General features: G+C 40.4%; 2 protein-coding genes across 6 annotated transcripts; one reads left to right on the forward strand and one right to left on the reverse strand.

Moving 5' to 3' along the window:
* Positions 1–15: 15 nt before the first annotated feature.
* Positions 16–4,995, reverse strand: LOC117578115 (DDB1- and CUL4-associated factor 7). Its single transcript, XM_034263299.2, has 7 exons — positions 4,930–4,995; positions 4,374–4,540; positions 4,051–4,310; positions 3,783–3,975; positions 3,255–3,714; positions 2,845–3,026; positions 16–2,768 (listed from the first exon to the last, which is right to left on the reverse strand). The coding sequence occupies exons 4-7, from the start codon at positions 3,971–3,973 to the stop codon at positions 2,570–2,572; spliced, it is 1,032 nt and encodes a 343-aa protein (XP_034119190.1). The 5' UTR covers positions 3,974–3,975; positions 4,051–4,310; positions 4,374–4,540; positions 4,930–4,995; the 3' UTR covers positions 16–2,569.
* A 737-nt stretch (positions 4,996–5,732) lies between these two features.
* LOC117578109 (ubiquitin carboxyl-terminal hydrolase Usp2) lies at positions 5,733–19,664 on the forward strand. 5 transcript variants are annotated; one of them, XM_034263289.2, is made up of 11 exons: positions 5,733–5,877; positions 7,234–7,378; positions 7,484–8,289; positions 10,395–11,402; positions 15,807–16,005; positions 17,258–17,413; positions 17,486–17,699; positions 17,768–18,090; positions 18,153–18,302; positions 18,363–18,441; positions 18,502–19,664. In XM_034263289.2, exons 3-11 carry the CDS (start codon positions 7,774–7,776, stop codon positions 18,572–18,574), a joined length of 2,718 nt encoding a protein of 905 aa, XP_034119180.1. In that variant the 5' UTR covers positions 5,733–5,877; positions 7,234–7,378; positions 7,484–7,773; the 3' UTR covers positions 18,575–19,664. The 5 variants fall into 5 exon arrangements, with proteins under 5 accessions (XP_034119180.1, XP_034119183.1, XP_051864474.1 ...); XM_052008514.1 differs by lacking the exon at positions 5,733–5,877 and adding an exon at positions 6,310–6,369; XM_034263292.2 differs by lacking the exon at positions 10,395–11,402 and having other exon boundaries at positions 5,735–5,877.
* The last annotated feature ends 9 nt before the right edge of the window (positions 19,665–19,673 follow it).

A 19,673-nucleotide genomic window follows, 5' to 3' on the forward strand; every position in this document is an offset into this window, starting at 1 on the left:
GTTTTTTTTTCGGGGTTTGTTTTTTGCTTTTTTGTTCTCTTTCTGCTGCTGCTCCTAGTCAATCACTCTGCGCTGACCCAGATGCCTATATACACATTTATATATAGTGATATTTTCTTATATATGTAGTTACATCCGTGTGGGTGTGTGTGTGTGGGTCTATGTCTGTGTGTGTGTGTGTGTGTATCTGTGGTGTTAAGTATTATTAACTTATGATTGTAATCGAGAATAAAAACGATGCAAAACAATTGGGCAAAACACGAGTGTGGGAAATCAAAATCGATTTTCTTAATAATAGCTACATATGGGTAACATAAACATAAACTAAAACAATTTTAAAAATAAGTGAAGGTTATTCTTAAAGCTTAGGATTAGCACTATTTTTTAGAGCTAAGATTGATTTTAGAAACTTGCTCTGTTTTACGATAAAATATATAAATTCGTTCATTTTTTGGTTTTGCGTACGAATTTGTTAGTTTTTGGAATTATCAGAACATAAAACAAAACAGAAAGAAGATTCCAAAAACATTCTTAGCTCTAATTAAAGTACTTAACTATAGCTATTAAAATGACCTTTTCTTATTTTTAAAATTGTTTCAGGTTAGAGAATTACCCATATACATAAGGTTGTTGTGGTTTTACTTTGTTTTTTTGTTTGTCTTTTGGCTAATTGATGTTGCTGTTTTGAATGCTCAGAGTTACACAGAAACCGTTTTTGCCAAATCATTTGCAGCTGCTTCGAATTTCCAGATTTTCAGATATTATGGGGGATTCGTATTTGTTTTGTATTTTTTTCGCTTTACAATGCGGCTAAGTCTTGTCGAGTTTACACAGTTTACAGAGTTTTTTCTTGGAGATTTGTTGTTTGTTTGTTTGGTTTTTCATTCTTTCTTTTTTTTGTATGGTTTTTTGGGACACAAAACAAAAGCAAAAAACATTGAAACAAATTGCACTTATCATGGGGAGTAGAGTTGTACATACAATATATATTTGAATATATTCGATGAGACTTGTGTATGATTTATTTTCCTTCTCTTTCTTTATTTCTCGTATCTCTCTGTCTCTATCTCTATCTCCATGTCTATCTGTCTCTGTCTCTTAAATCGTCTCAGTCTCAGAGCGCAGCGTAAAAAATGGTTTTCTGGTTTGGTTAGTAGTACTATTATTTTTGTTCTCAGTGCTTACGAGTGAGGATCGTTACATGAAATTAATTGTTATTATTATTATTATTATATTTATAATGGTAATCGTATGCAGTCATTATTTTGTTTTTGTTTTTCTTTCTTTTGTTTTTTGTTTTAAATGGATAGCAACAATCTTGTATTCTCTCTCGCTCATATAATATTTCGGTTGTTTTGTTTCGTTTTTAGTTGTATTTTAAATAGTATTGTATTGTTTTTTTTGTTTTGTTTTTGCTTTTGTTTGTTAGCTGTTGTGGTTGTGCAGTTGTATTTTTTGTTTGTTTTTGTTTTATGCTTAACACAAGTATTTATGTTTGCTTTTTGCATTTATCATTTTGCTTAAGTCCTTTGTTTTTGTGTTTTTTTTTTTTGTTTTTTGTTGGTTCTCATAGAAAACGTACAATAAAAGTTTTTTTTTTTGTTTTTTTTTGGAGCAAAGAATTAAAAAACATTTCGAAAAAAGCGTTTTGTTTGTTTGTTGTTTTTTTTTTAGTATTTCTTTTTGTTCTTGGTTTCTCTCTTCTATTGTGTTTGTTGTTGTTTCTGTTGTTGCTGTGGTTGCTGCGGCTAGACACAAATTGTTAACAACATTTTTGACATGTTGGAAAACGAGGTAGGACATTGTTGTTGTTCTTGTTGTTGTTGATGTTACTTGTTTTGTCATTGAAATAAAACGATAATAAATTATAAATAAAAACAGCGCCCGGATCAAGCGGCTTTTGGTGTTTTCTTAACTTTCAGCATGAAAATACATAATGTGCAAAAAGTCAAACGTCATAAATTGTCAAATAAATTACAAATAGCAATACATATTTTGGTTATACCTTGAGACTTAAATATCGTGTGTTTATCATTTCGTAATTAATATATATATATGTATATACGTACATATATATATATATGTGTGTGTGTGTGTGTGTGTTAACTAATCTAAGATGCTCCTCGAAAGAGCATGCGGTATAAACTAAAAGCGCTAAACATTATTGCATCCAATTGCAACTGCTGCTGCCTCCTCCCATCTGCCTTTTCCCACTTGCCACTTGCTGCTCCACTGCAGACGTAAACACAAAATCCGTTCCGCTTTCTACAACTACATTATGTTTGTGTGTGTGTGTTTATGTGGGTGTATCTGTGATGTTGCCTGCTGCAATTGTTGCTGGTGCTGTTGCTGTTGTTATTAAAGTGCGTTGTTCTTGAGCTGCAACAGGAGATGAAGCCCAAAGTTACATGCATAATCACAAATCACAATCACCGTTCAGAGCAGTGGCGACTTCAGTTGCCCGTTTAAACGGGGGGAGAGAGCGTTTTTGTGTGTGGTGTGGTTTGGTGTGTCTGTCTGTGGTGAGTTGTGTATGGTTGGGTGGTATGGGGCAAGAAAGAATTGACTCTTAGACCCGCAGGATCTCGCACGCTTTGTTATAGCAAATGGCTATCCAATCGGGTTGCGTGGCACCCCATTGTATTTGATTGACTTCGCCTTCAGCAGCTGTATAGGCTAAAATTGGATCCTCGATTGCGCGTGGCATTTGTTGTATATCCCAGATCAGTGCTTGGTGATCATCACCGGCAGTGCAAATGTGACAGGAACTGAAACCAACCACAATACAATACAATATTAGATTACGTCAACAAAAATCATTTAAAGAGCAAAGTTGCTTTTTACCTATGCGGCGCCCACGCAATACCGTTGACGCACGCTCTGTGATTGCTCAGTCTTGCAACAGGTGTACAAGGAACACGAACATCTAAAATAATAACTTCGCATGAATCCATGGCAACTGTGGCTAAGTAATTCGGATCCTGTTTATTCCAGGCCAAGCGCAACAGCGCCGTATGTGCAGGATCCTAAAAAAAAAAAAACAAATTTGTTAAATTTAATAATTTCAAAAAGACAATTAGTTGTCGGAAGTCACACTTTTGTATGTGCTTCCATTTCTAATTGTTTTGCACATTATTTTTTAAGATATCTAATTTCTACATCAAATGACATCTGCGTAGAATCTGAAGTAGTATTCTTAGCAAATTTTGTTGGCTGTAAACAATTTGCTGCTATATTCTATGCAAGGCAATTACCTCATAGATAATGGTTGAGTGCTCGAGATGACGCAAATCGAACATGCGCACAGATCCATCGGCGCCCACAGAGGCAAACATATCCCGGCCGCCGCCGGCTCGTGAGAATGCAATGTCATAGACCTCTTTGTCGTGGGCAATCAGCTGTGTCTTCACATGGCCGGCAACATAGACACGGGCATGCGGCTGCCCCGTCTCGAGGCCCCATATTGTGCATGTGGTGTCTATGGAGGAGGTGCCAACCAAATTGGGATCGACCTCGTTCCAATCAAACGACGTGAGTGGGGCACAAAAGTCACTGTTCTTGTTATTGTTGAGGACGCACTCGAGACGCGTGTCCGGCTCGCCGGCGCGCCAAACACGCAAATAATCACCGCTGGTGGCCAATAAATCTGGATAGATGCCCTTGGAGTCGGGTATCCACATGATTTTCGTTGTTGGATATGGATGGTCAAAGGTGCTATAAAAGAAGTACATATATCAAATAAGTAGAGTGACTAATTGAATGTTGAGATGAGATTTAAATACCTTTTAGCACTAAATTCGCTGGTATCCTCGTCCAAGCTGATGATTTGCACTTTGTTGTTGTACTCCTCGATAAAGCTGCCGAGCGCAAGGCGAAAACGTTTGTCCGGCCTCACGCTCCAGTTCATGGAGTACAATGGCCATGGCGCCAGATATTTGTAGATCTCCTTGCGTTTGCCGGCGGTCGATGACATAACTGTAAGATCAAAGTGGGAGAGTTGAAGAAATGTTTACCACATATGCAAATATTTAGTTTCGTTATTGTGCTCACCTAAGTTGTGAAGGGAAATGCTGTAGAACAAGAAGAAACCGAATTTCTACACAAGATGCTTGTTGTGTTGATGATGTTTTTGGCCCCAAATAGGGCTAGCAAGGCGACAGGGGGAGTTGGGAGGTTTGGAGCGACAGACAGCTGCTACAAAAAGTGGCGATGACAATGCGGATGCGGATGATGATAATGACGACAACGGCGACGACGAAGTCGAATTAAAATCCGAAAATTAACAAAAAAGCGCTGTACTCTTTGGTTTACTAGAAATATATAATATAGAGTTAAAATATTTAATTTCTCTGTTGTCTACTTTATCGACTCACTTCATTTTGTATGACGACGTGTTTGGCGGCGGCGGCGACGGCAACGCAGGCTACAGTGTTGCCTACTCAGCCTTTTTCGAGCTGCTTGCCCAGAGTCCTTTTCAATGGTTATTGCTGTTGTTGTTTATCAGAGGTCGTCCGAGCACAGCGTTTATTGCGTTGCTGTCCTAAAATAATAGTTCAATAACGATATTTTTGTATAATTAACGTTTTTGCCATATTGACACACCAGGATACCCAGCAAAACAGACCACAAAAATAACAAAAAACAAAAAAAAAAAAACTGACTTTTAAGCGAATTCAGCCGAGTTGTGATTTTTTTTTCGTTTTTTTTTTCTTTTTGCAATTTGCAAAAGTTGGCAACACTGATGGTAATGCGACGCGACAATTTGCGGCTGCCTAGGTTTTTGTTTGTTTATAAAAATGTAAATACGACTTAACGCTCGCAACGCACTACATTCATAGTTGCAACACACGCTTATTTCATTAAATTGCCTTTTATAATTAAATATATTTGATTTGTAAACGGGTTTCAAAGGTACAAAAATTTTCACACCTGAACAGAATTTTCTCTCAAAATGTATATACACGGCGGTGTTGCCACTTTATCTGATGATGTCGACTAAAGTCGATAATTTATGATTTTATAACCATCTGGTGTGCGGGACGCGATGCAAACTCACGCATACATTTTTATTTATCGATACATTTGCAAAGATGCAATCAGTTTGATTGCTAATGGTATATACATTTTGAGTTTTAAAATACTGAAATTTATATATATTGTGGTAACGAACTTGCTAGTTGCCAACCACAATCAATAAATGTTCTTCTGATTTCTGCATTGCTCATACGATACGCAAATTCATTATAAATATAAAAAAGATTGTAGAGTTTAATTACAAAACCACTTAATAGTTCTGCTGGAGAAGTCATTTGCTATATTCATATGTGGGAACTGCTGCAAAAGTTTGACGTAAATTGATCTTGACATTTTTCTTAAAACGGCAATGGCATCCATAATCTTTAAAGAACAAGGAAATTATATATCATTTAATATATCATTTGGTATATATCATCCTTGTGTTAAAACGCATATTTTTCAAATGTTTTTTGTGGTCACACTTCAACACAGATGTTCGAAAAACAGCTTTAGTGAAAGCTCTTTTTTAGAGAAAATGATCTGAAACCATTTAAAGGTATTGCAGAATATTTAATGAGAAGTCAATGGTCAAATTCTTAAATAAAATTCAAAGGGCGACGATACATCGATAGTGCGTCATCGATGTTTCGCGACCAGATAACAAAAATAGTGTATTTTTAAATAAAATTTGCGGTCACGCTGGTTCGTTCTGCCCACAGGCTGAAAAATTGCATATAAAAAAGCCAATAATAAGTTATTACCATGTAAAGCAGCTCTTTTTAGTGTAATTCATAAATATTTTAGTCAGTGCGTGCGTATTGGTGATACAATTAAGTGTTACGGAAACTTTTTTCAAGCGCCGTGAGTGAATTGTGTTGCTGCTTAATGATGAATTTTATAAATAAATTGCTAAACTCATATAGTAGTGGGCTGCCATTGGATTCTTTGGCACTGAACTCCTTTCCATTTTTTTGTTTTTTTTTTTTTAATCATCTATGGCTCTGTTATTTTCACGTTCTCAAATCTGAAATTCACAAATGATAGTTGCCACTTTTCCACTTTCCATTTTTTGAGAAAGATATTTCACTTTGCGTAATTCGTACGTTGCCTGCTTGGCCGCGTATATATGTACATATGTATATGCATACGTATGTGTGTGTTGTGTTGGTGTGCGTGCGTGTTTGTGTTAGTGTGTCGCTGTCGCCAATATCAATGTTTCTATCTCAGTTGCGCACATGCCGATTATAGGCCAAGCATATAGCAGCAGCGCAGTTTTACTACAGCCGCCGTCACCGCCACACCACCCATCAAGCAGGAACGTGGCGACCGCCAGCGCCAGCCAACTGTGTGTGTGTGTGTACATATGTGTATTAGTGTGCTTTTAAGCGCTTTTATAAATAGATTCGCCGTTTTTTCTTCTTTTTTTCTTTCTTTTTGTTGCTTTTATTATAATTATTTCGATTTTTGACGCGATTTTCGGCATCGTTGCTTTCGCATAGGCGCATTGGAATGTGTGAATCTCAATCTGAATGAGTTGTGTAGTAGTGTTGTTGCCTGTGTGCTGCTGTTTATGGTGTAGTTGTATTTATGAACGGGAGATCGATATGATAGTGACCATGTGTCTGTCTGTTTGTTTACGAGTATGTGAGTGTGTGTTTGAAAGTTTGTGGCGCCCTACCCCACACACACACGCACGCTCACATATCGAAAGAGGGAGCGAAAGAGAGATAGCGAGAGAGAGAATGAAAGTGCGAAGTGTATGCATACTAGGAAATACGAGCAACGGTTTCCTCGGTTACAATGACATTGCGCGCCGTATTGGGCCGTAGACAGCCTGGCGGCGACTTATACGCACACATACATATACAAACTTCAGTGTTACCGCATAGCTACCCCACACACACATGCACCGGCAGTGCATGTGTAGTTGTTATTGTGGTTGTTTAAACAAGCTGCAGCGACAGCTCATGAAACTTTAGAGTATTGTGATTATTTTTTTCGTGTTTGTTTTGTTAACAAGTGTAAACAAGTGACACACATGACGCGTCCGTGATAAATTTATCGAATTAGTAATAAACTGCAACTGTTTGTTGATGTCCATGTACACACACACACACGCGCTGTGAAACTGTGTGCGGTTGTGTGTGAGCATGCTTATTGACTATCGAAGGTCGTTCATGATGAATACTCTCTAAATTTGTTTTTTCTTCTTTACAGTTTGCCTATTTCTCTACTGCAACAATAACGGGTCTTACATACATGTAGTCTAAGCAACAATAATAACAACAAAAACAAAAAGCAACAACAATTATTAACTATGTAAATAAGCAGCAATTAGCAAAGAGAGCAACTGCAAGCCAAGGTGAGTGTGTTCGTGCGTGTGTTTGAATGTATGTATGTATGGATGTGTTCATCTCCGCGTAGCCATTTTATAAAATTACTCTCACTTTCACTCTCACTATTACAGAGCAATAAGACCAGATCAACAACAACTACAAGTGCACAGCGAAGAGCCTCTCAACTGCAGCAATAGCAACAACATAAAGCTCTCTTTCTCTCTCGCTCTCTCTTATATACACATACACGCGTGCAGTCAGGCAACAGCAACTACATCGCCTAACGGGAGAATTTAGAATACGGCAAAGGCAAAAAGGCGAAGCAAACAACAAACAAGAAAAGAATCGAAAAGAGGAAAAAAAATAAAAACGGCAAACTGGTCCGATTGAAGCGGTAGAACGCTGCTTTGCTGCTACTAATATGCGTGTGATTTCGCCGCGTAGATCGTCAACGTCAGCAGCGGGCAGTGGCAGTCTTTACGGCACAACGTCGGCCAGCGGCGCTGGCAGCTCGGGCAGCAGCAGCGGCATCGGCACCAGCAGCTCACTCTCTGGAGGCAGCAGCAGCTCTAACGCAACCAACGGCTACTCGCGCTACTCATCATCATCGTATTTCGATTTACCCAAATTGCTGCCCACGTCGCGCACATCGTCACTATCATCGTCGGGGAGCAACGCAGCGTCATCAGGCGCCTACAATCATTACAACAGCGGCAGCAGCAGCAGCAGCAGCCATCACTATCCATCGGCATATTCTTCGACATATTCATCGTATAACCCGCGTGCGTCAACCACAGCAACAACACAGCGGAGTAGCATTGGATCCACATCGTATCTGAGCGGCGGTTCTGGTTCACTTGGCAACTCTGGATATCGAACTAATTCATCGTATTTAAGCGGCTCCAGCTATGATACAAGTTCGTTCAGCCGATACGGAGTGAGTGTTGCAATTATATTTTTCTATTTTCATTTTTGATGATCAAATCGCTTTAGCCACACTACCCCAACCCCATATCCCCTCAAACATATTCCCCTTATTTATTTTTTTTAGCCAACCTTGATTAATTTTTGATGTATAGTAAATGCATTCACACACACACACACAAACGCGCGCGCGATCGTCAAGAGCGTTGTTCTAAGTGTGTTTGTGTGGATGCTGGGCTCCAATATTTAGCGTATATGTATGTAGTAGTCAAACTATTTCACTCTCGAGCTCGGAACATATTTGGGTTAAGACACACACATTCACACACACACACGTGCACATTTTTACACACACACACACATATTGAACTAGATAAAGCACACAGTCAAAGAGGCTGTTCAAAAATCGCAAAGGATTGAATGAAGAAAGCAAAAACAACGTTTTTCGGAACAGCCCTCTCTATGCATATGTATGTCTTTCAATTTGTGTAAATATGTATTTAGCTGTGTGCGTGTGTGTGTGTGTGTGTATGTCTGTGTGTGTTTAGTATATAAAACTATTTTTAATCAGCTTTGGCTGCGCGTCTCACACGTTGTGCATTGTCCAAAAGTCACAAGTCGCCCCCTCCCCACCATCTCTATATTTTTTTCTCCACCCACCCACCAATGACATACACTTACCTGTTCGCGTCATTCCCCCCACCTCCTCATCTCTCATATACATATTGCATATGTATGTGTCATGTGTAGGTTATGTTGTCGTAGTAGTGTCTCATCATTCACCTAGGCACGCCCCAATTGGCCAATCTGTTTATTAGCATGCCTAGCCCTGCCCCTTGCCCCCGGCCCTATGCTTCCATTACTCAGCCCTACCTACACATGCATACCTACAAATATGCGTACGTGTGAAGGTATGTATGTCGCTGTTGGTGTTGTTGTTGTTGGTTTTGGTCTTGTGCTTGACACTCGTTTGACAGTTGGCGGCATTTTGAAGTTGCATTTTTCACATTTGCTAACTTGTCGTTGCTCCTTCTGCTTCCCCTCCTCTTCCATCACCGCCATGTTGTTGTTGCTGTTGTTGCTCTTTTACACACACGCACACACACGTGCGTTTCTCTATATGTATGTATATGCATGTGCGCTGCACAAATTGGCGATAAGGCGGCGGATGCGTCATGCGCGACAAACAAACATTGCACCCCGCCCCGCCGCCCGACGCGGCAAGGCAATGGAATGTTTTGGCCAAGCCGAACCACTTGTTGGCACTGCTCCAAACGGCTGCAGCAACAACAACAGCAACAACTAAATATCGCTCGCCGCTCTTGTGCTATCTACATATGTATGTACATACATACATTCAAACATATACATGTGCTTACATACATACATATATGCAGAGCATTTTGTTGTTGGCAGCGGCGGCATTAAAATTAAAAATTCGCAATAATTTAAATGTGATGATGCATTGTGGTGTATACATTATGTGTTTTGAAATTATACATTTTGTATCAAATACGCAAAAGTCTCTGTCGGGCAAAGGGTGTTCCATCAACTCAACTCAACTCAACTCGAAATTCAACAACATCGATCATACATACTTTGTACATATTGTTATCGATAACCAAACATTTACATGTCAATCTGTTAAGCGCAGTGGAAATTTGATCTTTAAACGCGCGCCTCATTTAAAGTCGCCCTCAAGAGGGCGCTTGAAACGCCCTGTGCTCAATTTCCATTGCACACTTTTGGGCTGGCTGTGCAATTTCCTTTAGCTGCGTGTCTGTCTCAGTGTGCGTGTGCGTGTGCTTTTTTCTCTTCTTTTGATTTCAATTGACTTTATTTGCAGTTATTTTCTTTGGTGTTTATTATAATTGTTCCTTTTATTTCGATTTGTTTTTTGTTCAAAAATTGAAACATTTTATTGGTTTGTGTTGCTGCCGATGATCATGAAACACATGCAATCGTTATCGTTAACCGTTGCCCGTTTATCGTTCGTTAATCGTTAAATCGATCACAAAAACCAAAAACAAAACTATTCGCCCTTCAAAACGCCACACATCTGTATAAATGTTTCAACAACCACAACACGCGCCATCATATTGCGACGACACTCACTAGACGAGTCGTCGATCAAAGGGCTCGACACCGATTGGCGATGGTCGGACATCGGCGGGTGCATCGATAACATCCAAAGGCACAGCATCAACAAAGAAAGACGATTATGCGACATCGACATCGACATTGCGACGCGATGCGGCTGCTGCTAAGAAGTTGCCACCAAGCGGCAGCAACAGTAACAGCAGCAATAATGATGCCACAAATGGCAACAGCAGCAGCTCATCAAAACGTTTGTCCAGCTCATGCTCATCATCATCCCTAGCACGTTTAGTTGCCACATCCGGCCTGGACATATACGAAAAGTATAGTCCGGCCAATTATAAACCCAACTGTGAACTGTCACGTTCCAGATCGGCGATCAATGAGTCCGACACAACAGATAACAACAACAACAACAACAGCAGCAGCATCAGCAAGAGCAACAGCAATGATAACAACACCTCATGCACCGTGACGCTGGATAGACCAAGAAGCAGTCGTTATAGTCGCCTCTACAGCAGCAGCAGCGATGCTGGCGATGCAGCTGAAACAAACTCCACAACCACATCATCGAATCTCAGGGGACGCAGTGGCTCTGGCCGTTTCACGTTGAGCAGCAGCAACAGCAGCGGAGATGTGCCAACGGCCACGTTTACGTTGCGCAGCAATCGAACACGAGCACGCAACACGACTGAAAAGGATGCGGCAGCCACAACAACAACAACAACAACGACGACGAATGGTCATGCCACAGAGAGTTGCAACAGCAATGGACTCGATGCCAAGCTCAATGGACTCTCGCTGTTGTCAACTTCGCCCAAGCGCAATGCCATCTACGATAGCAGCTCCAGTTCAACGATAACAACTCCGGCAACAACGACGGACACCACGGACGATGCTGCCGCGGCGACTCATGTGGATAATGTGTCAGCAACCAATGGCAGTGCTAGCCTTAATGGAGACGCCGATGGCGATGTTTGTGCCACGGCAACATTGACATTGGGCGAAAGCGCCTCAGCGCGCAGCAAGGTAAACTTGAAAAGCAAATGCAAATGCAACTACAAATGTAAAAACAAAAAAAGAAAGCCTTAATGCAAGCAAAGCAAACTAATCGCATGAATCGTCGATGAGCCACAACAGCCGATAACTCTCTGTTAACCAAACTATCGATAAGCATAACTCGAACTGTTCTTTTGCAAGCTGTGTTCGCAATTTGTGTGTGTGTGATTTGATTTATTTATATTCTTGGATGTGTATGAGTGTGTATGTGTGTGTTGTTGTTGTTGACTGCCCCGCATCGTTGTTGCCTTTAATCAAAACCTTCCTCGACAAAAGAAAAAAAAAACCCACAGTAACCCCTTCAAGGAATTTTATGTCAACTACTTGGATGAATCATTGCATATATGGTTTTTTTCATTTTTATTTTGGTATAAATAAATCTGTACATACATGGTATAATCACGCTGGCATAAATTCATTTCAAATCGCGCGCTCTCGTTCTCTCTTTCGCTCGCCCGTTCGCTCTCTCTCTCTCTCTCTCCTTCTGTGTCTTGCTCTTTCTGTTAATCGATCAATAGATCTGGCTTTGTTTTTCAGTTCTTTGTTTTGTTTGTTGTGGCTAAACCGTTAAACGCAAAAAATAAGAAAAAAAAACCAATCAAAAACATTTCCATTAATCGATTTACATTATATAATGTATTTCTATATATTTTCTAGCTAAACTCTTGCAGATCGCATCCCTTTTAAAACCAAGAAAAGAACTAACCAACTAACTAACTCACTTGATTAACTTGTACTCGACAAATCAAACGAGTTAAGCTAATATATATATATATGTATATATATCTATATCTATATATATATATGTATAGTGTATATTCTCCCTATATGCGATAACAATAACGCAACGCAAAACACACAGATCGATAAATGCAAATGCAAAAAGAAAAACCGCAACTGTAACTGTAACTGTAAACTGAAAATTGAAACAGAGAAACTAAATTCGATATTGTTGTTATAGGCAGGCGCTCCAAACAAAGTTCAAAGCATCTAGAAACCGAAAACAAAAAAACAAAAAACAAAACAAATAAGTATATGTATACATATAGTATTATATATAATATATATGTGAATTTCCGACAAATTTTAGTTGAAACTTAGTAGTTTGTAATTGCAAACAAGTCCAAATGTGTGTGTGTTAGATAGTATTTGAGAGTATGTATTTTTGGTAAGCACTACACGCCTTTTCGACAACAACAACAACAAAACCAAAGCAAAAGCAAACACCAACATTAAACAAGAAACGAAACGAAGCGACAACAACAGCAACAACAACAATAATACAATAACAATAAGACATCCACTGAACGATAAGCAGCGAGTGCGATAAATATAATACGAAGAGAGAGAGAGACCAACAATCGATCAACCTATCGAGCGAACGCCCGACCAAAATCGATAAGAACAGCAATAACAACAACGTCGTCGTCGTCGTCATCGTCCGTCGTGTTGTCGCCGCAACAGCAGCCAACGAAACAAGGAGCTGTTGAATGATGTTAGACATTAAGAAGAACAGAGGGTTCCACAAGATTCCAGCGTCGAAACTGCAGCGCGAGGCAGACAATTCCCAGCAGCAACAGCAGCAACGCGGCAACATCAGTCAGACACAACAACAGCAGCAGCAACAGCAACAACAAAAACAACAACACGGCAAAGCAGCAGTCAAACAATTAAACGGCATACAAAGCAAACAAGGAGCAGCAGCCACTCGAAGTGTTGTTGCCAGCAGCAACGGACGTGCAACAGCAACATCAACAACCACAACAACAACCTCGAATCCAGTGCGTGCGGCAAATCAGCGTTACTTTCTGGTATCCAGCTACAAGGATCCTAGTTTCCTGAAGGCCGAGTGCGATTTGGCCCATGCGCAGGTGACGCACAAGTCGACGCCAACAACAACAACCACAACAACCACGCAGGCGGCAAAGACGACAACGACGCACAAGCGCAACAAGACGTGCGACGATCACAAGAATAACAACAGCAACAGCAAACAATTGGCAATAGCTGGCAACATTGGATTGAATGACATGCGTCGACCGACGACGCTCAATGGCAATCAAGCGGGCGGGAACAGCAGCAACAGCACCAACAGCAGCAGCAGCAACAACGCCAGCAGAACGACGACAACAACAACAACAGCAATAGCTAGTAACACAACCGTCCACAGAATCGATATCAAATATAGTCATAGTAACAACAGCAAGTCGACGCTGTTGGCCTCGAAGGCGGCAACAACATCATCAGCAGCAGCAACAGCAGGAGCAACAGTAAGCGGAGCAGCAATTGGACGCGTTGTGGCTGGTGGCAAGTTGAAGCCGCTGACGCTGCAGTGCAACAACAATCACAACGCTATGAACAGTCACAATAGCTACAACAATAACATCAACAACAACAGCAGCAGCAGTAACAGTAACGGTAGCAGCAGCCACAACAACAACAGCAACAGCATGCAACGGCAGCAGCAGCAGCAACAGCAACACGATGACATTAGCTACATTGATAGCGACGATACGCCGCCAGCAACAGCAGGAGCAGCAGCAACGACGGCAACAGTTGCTGCTGCGGCGGCAACAAGCTCAAGCCAAAAGGTGACGACGAACAGCATCTGTTATTTTAAGCCCATAACGCCACCTTTGCAGCTGCGCAACAATCAGCAGCAACAAAGCAGTGATAAGCCATTGGCACAACGTTCCTCAGTGCGTCCCAAATCGACGATCATCTCGTCAACGAATTCGAATTTTGCCGCCAGCTACGAGAAATTCAACAGCTACAAGCATACGAATGGCGAACGATCGAAGGAACGAGATCGCGATCGTGATCGCGACCGAGATCGAGAGCGAGAGAACAGCACAGCGCGACGTTATGGCATCGATTCGCTCAGCATTAAGGCATCGATAGAGAAATTCAATAGTCTCAGCGAACAGAAACGTCAACCGACACCGATGCGTCACTGCAGCAGTGGAGGCAACAACAGCGGCGGCGGCGGCGGCAATGCTGCAAGTGTTGCAGCAACAACTGCAGCCGGAAGCATGGCAGCAACAGCAACAGCTGCAGCATCAGCGGCAGCAGCAGCAGCAATAACTGTTTCTGGCGGCACCGGCAGCAGCAGCAATCTGCAGCAACGTTATTGCAGCAGCAGCGATTTGGAGAACACGCGCATTGCTGCCGGCTACACCAGCTCGTTGACACGTGCCGCATATCGAACGACGGCCAACTCAACGTCTACGACTGCCAATGGCGGTGGCGGTGGCACAACTGCAGCGACAATGACAACTCTGGCTAGTGTGGCGCCCATTAGCAAATCTGCGAATCGCATTGCTCACGGTTTGTTGGCCAAGGCGACGAGCAGCAGCAACGCCAGTGGAGGGGGAAGTGCAACAGATTGTGCCATGATTGCTGTGAATAATGCGACCGTTGCTGCCACATCCAGCTCCAGTTCGGGCAACAACAGCAGCAGCAACCACAAGGTAAATCCTCAGAGTATGTTGCAGCAACGTGTGGTCAACTCTTCAGTCCCCCAAATCCTGGGCAACAGTTGGCGACAGCGTAAACGGCAACCAAATTCAACTTGGGCGCCACTTTCTCTCTCTTTCACTGTCTTCTTTTACTCTCTCTCTCTGTCTCTCTCAAGTTCTATCTCTCATTGTCTGTTTGCGTTTCCGTTTAGCTCTTCTTTTTTTTTTTAAGTAGCTCAAAAAACAAATTTAATGAAACAAATTATCCATGTCCATCAGCGTGTTATCGTTTCCATTACGATTATTATTATGATTATATTATAATTATTATTAGCACCTAGCACCAAGTAATTTATGTATTAGTTTTAGTTTTAGTTTTAGTTACTTTCGCTATTTCTCGCTCTCTGTGTATTGTGTTGCATATGTGTATGTATATTTTTTTTCAGCTATCCGCATTTTTTAATACCCTGATTTAGGTTATCCCCAATTGCGTTGTTTCGCTCGATTTATGTTTTATGCTCCCAAGTTGTGTGTGTGTTTGTTTTGTCTCGTTTCGTTACGTTGCGTTTGTAGTTTTAGAATTGTGTTTCTTCTTAATTTGTTTGCGTCTATTTCTCACTCATTACGCATGCCATACTTTTGTTACACTCACTCTACCTGCCACTCATACACTTACACCAGCAGCAGCAGCAGCCAAACAAAAAAAAAAAAAAAACAAAAATACTACATGCATCCTTTTCTAACGCTCGATGACCAGCTGCTTAAATTTATATATTTTTTTTTAATACTAACTCTAAAATCAATTGGCAAACGAATATTGTACCGTTTTTAATTTAATTTATTCGTGCCAAACAAAAAAAAACTGTTTTTATCGGACGTTGTATTGATATTAACGAATTTCCATCATTTGGCTTAGGCGTCACGCAACGTCAGCAGCAGCTCTCGCTCCGTGTTGCCACCAGTCTCGCCAACATCTAGCCGCTATTGGGATCGGGACAGCACTCGGAGCAACAGCAATGCGACATCTTCTTCCATTGGCTCATCGTCGCTAAGCACTAAGCATAATAGCAGTGTCGACGATGGCTACAAGAGTTCCCGGGACGAAAAGTTCGAGGGTGAGTGCAATAATTCCTATTTATTTACTTATTTACGTGTTCAGTTATTATACAAAAACAATATAATAACTAAAAGAAGTGTTAGGGAGTGTTAGCTACTAAGGCCATCGACTCGATAGATTACTTATATGTTGCTTAATATGTTGTTGATGTCTAAGAATTTGATTAGTATTTTTACATTATTGTGAGTAGATAAGGTAAGAAGAGAAGTAGGTTGCATCTGGCCAAATAGGCAGATCCTCGTGTTATTAAGTTGCGGGCAGGTATCTACGATGTGTTGCATTTATAAATCTCCCCCGCATTTGGGGCATTTGGGCTTAGATTTTCCTTTTAGTAGGTGCTCGTGGGTTAAGGCCCACATCCAGCCGGGCGATAACATTGAACTGTCTTCTGTGCCATGATGGTGGATATCTGACGGGTTCCTTGTTTGGGTTATATTGTTTAAACCTATGGACGTAGGTATCCCATTGTGTAATTTCCTTCCTTTTTAGTATATCCTTAATGTTGCGCCATAAGTCGTCTCTGACACCAGGGATGACTATTAGGCAAGGAGATTGTCCTGCCAGTTACCTTTTATGCCCATTGCAATAATTCAACTAGCCTTTAAATGTAGCTAACGTTCGCTTACCGGTAATCACAGTAAAAAAAAGTAAGAAAGCTACAGTCAAGTGTGATCAACAGATACCCGCTACATATTTCGAATAAAATGCTTAAAAGTTCGGTATTATTCTTAAAATCTACCAACCGTATAAAATACTGAAAGACACCAAATGTCATATTTGGTATATCGTTGAAGTAGAGCTCAAAATTTACCAGATTGTCAGCTAATACCCGATTATCAGATCGGAAATTCTCTGAAATCATAGTCGCTTGTTGTTATTCGATTCTTGGGTTTATAAAGTGATTACTTATTAGGTACAACTTTAGATAAGTCTGTAGTTCTATAATTTATCGAATTTGAGTAAATTCCAAATTTGACAGGATGTTAGCAGTAGGCAATGCTTATAAAGCAAAAGCAAAATCAGTCGTCATTCCAGTGTGATACGTAGATTCATAGTCTAGAATTATTCGTAGAAAGTTTTACATTAGCAGTGGACTTGTCGGTAACTACGAAATGGAACTACGACGATCTCGAAGACTTCCGGGTTTGCAATCCAAATTGGAGAGTGCCTTTTGCGAAAGGCCCGGTTAATTATAATTAAATGCAGTCTCTTCATAAACAATTTGATAATTTGAATACCCTTACCTACAGGTACATGTGGTCTGCGAAACATTGGTAACACTTGCTTCATGAGCTCGGTAATCCAATGCCTGGGTCACACGACTGAGCTGACGCATTTCTTGCGCCAATATAATACTAGCGCACGTTTGACACGTTCGACCTCCAGGGATAAAGAGATATTATATGGTATGTTACATGAATGCTGCATATGCATATATTTAGTGTGTTTTAATCATAACTTCTTTTATTGAACGGTAGAATTTGCCAAGCTCATTCAGGAAATGTGGACGACAAATGTGAACAGCGTGACCCCGATGGGATTGAAGCTTGCCTTCTCCACAAAGCATCGCATGTACAGTGATTGCAGTCAACAGGATGCCCAAGAGTTTTTGCGCTTCTTCCTTGACTCGTTGCACTCGGCACTCAATACGGGAACGAAAGGAGAGCCTCTAAACATTGATGATAATCTCAGGTGAGTAGCAAATTTGTCCATTTGACGTTCAACATTCAACAATTACAACTCGCTTATGACAATTGCAGTGACAATAAGAAGGCGGATCTGACTTGGGAGTGGTATTCGCGCAACGAGAATTCTCTGATACGCGACCTATTCGTGGGTCAGCTAAAAAGCACACTGAAGTGCACAAGTTGCAGCAACACAAGCGTTACCTTTGACCCATTCTGGGATTTGAGCGTACCGTTGCCATCGTCATCGCGCTGCAAACTGGACGCCTGTTTGGATTTATTCATACGCGAAGAGGTATTGGATGGCGACGAGATGCCCACGTGCTCCAAATGCAAGACACGACGAAAATGCACCAAGAGTTTAACCATCCAGCGCTTTCCGAAATATTTAGTCATACGTAAGCGAATGAATTCATCCACTTACAATTGATTCTCGATGTAATTTGTTTATTTGTTGTAGATTTGAAACGCTTTTCCGAGACTCGTTGGAGTAAGCTTTCGAATATGGTTGAGTTCCCCACAGGGGACCGTGAGCTCAACATGGCCTCATATGGCGCAAATCCAAATTCTAATGTGCATTATTCGCTGTATGCGATCTCCAATCATATGGGTAAGTCAGTCCCCCACATCGATTATAATGATTGCTTTATTGATTTGCTTCTCTCGACAGGCTCAACGGTTGGTGGTCATTATGTGGCTATTTGCAAGCATCCAGACTCCCATAAGTGGCATGAGTTCAATGATAATATGTAAGTTACACTTTCAATTCAATTTGTTTTCTTTATTGATTTAAATTGATTTTATTGCAGCGTTAGCGATGCCCTTTCTGAAAGCTGTCTCGTTTCACCCAGTGCCTATATTTTATTTTACGAACGAGCGTAAGGCTAACTCTCCTACTCCTCTCCCCAACAAGCAAAGAAGAAACTGCAGCTGAACAATTGCAATACTATACTATCAACGACAACAACAACTACAACTACAACATAAATAAATAACAAACTCAGCAATCATCACAAACAATAAAACCGCATCAAGCAAACAAGCAACTGCAGCGAGAAGAACAAATTGCAAAGAAAATGAAAATGAAAAACAGCTTAGCAAACATTTCGTAGAATTTTTGCAATTGTGCGTATAAATATTAACTAACTTTTAACTCAAAACGAAACCAAATGAATCAATGCAATGGATTTCATATGTGACGACGGTCGAAGCTAAATGATGTGTACATAAAAAACAGACGATGGAAGATAATCAACAATTAACTGAACCCGAGAAACAACAACAGAAAGAAAGCAAAAATGAGAGTATATATTACAAATAATAATTATAGCAATTTGTGCAACATAGCTTTCGGCAAGCCAAGATAGAAATAACACAACAATAATAACTTTCCACAATTTAACCAAAATATAGCAAAATTCTTTCTGGCATTTCTACAGCATATGTTTAATTATTCAATTCGCGTCTTAAATTTTTGTAATTAAAAAAAAACTCACGAAATGTATTTGATTGTCAATGTAATGTTAATGTATGTCTGAATTTGTAATGCTCCAACCAATACAAACAGATCAATACAACATTTTGGTTTGCTGAAAGCCGTGTCAAGTGGTTGTGTAAAATGAAACAAAATTAAATTAACAAAACAATATAAAGCAAAAAAAAAAAACAAACAAAATATGAAACAGCAAAGCGATTTCGCAAACAAAACCGACAAACAAAGCTAATTTGTGCAATAATGAATCAGTATATATATTTCATAACAAACAAAAGAAAACAAAAAACTGACTAACTGATGAAACCACAATTAAACCTGAAACAAAAACGCGAAATTATAAAACGGGGTACCACATGAACATAATTAACACACGACGACACCAAACAGACCCCAACACATTCTAAATGAGAACTAAAAATGCAAATGAAAAACAAAACAAAAATGACTAGCAAAAATAAAAAGCTTTTAGCAAATGAATAGTTTATA

Source organism: Drosophila albomicans, chromosome X (genome assembly GCF_009650485.2).
Source record: "Drosophila albomicans strain 15112-1751.03 chromosome X, ASM965048v2, whole genome shotgun sequence".
Taxonomy (NCBI): Eukaryota; Metazoa; Arthropoda; class Insecta; order Diptera; family Drosophilidae; genus Drosophila; species Drosophila albomicans.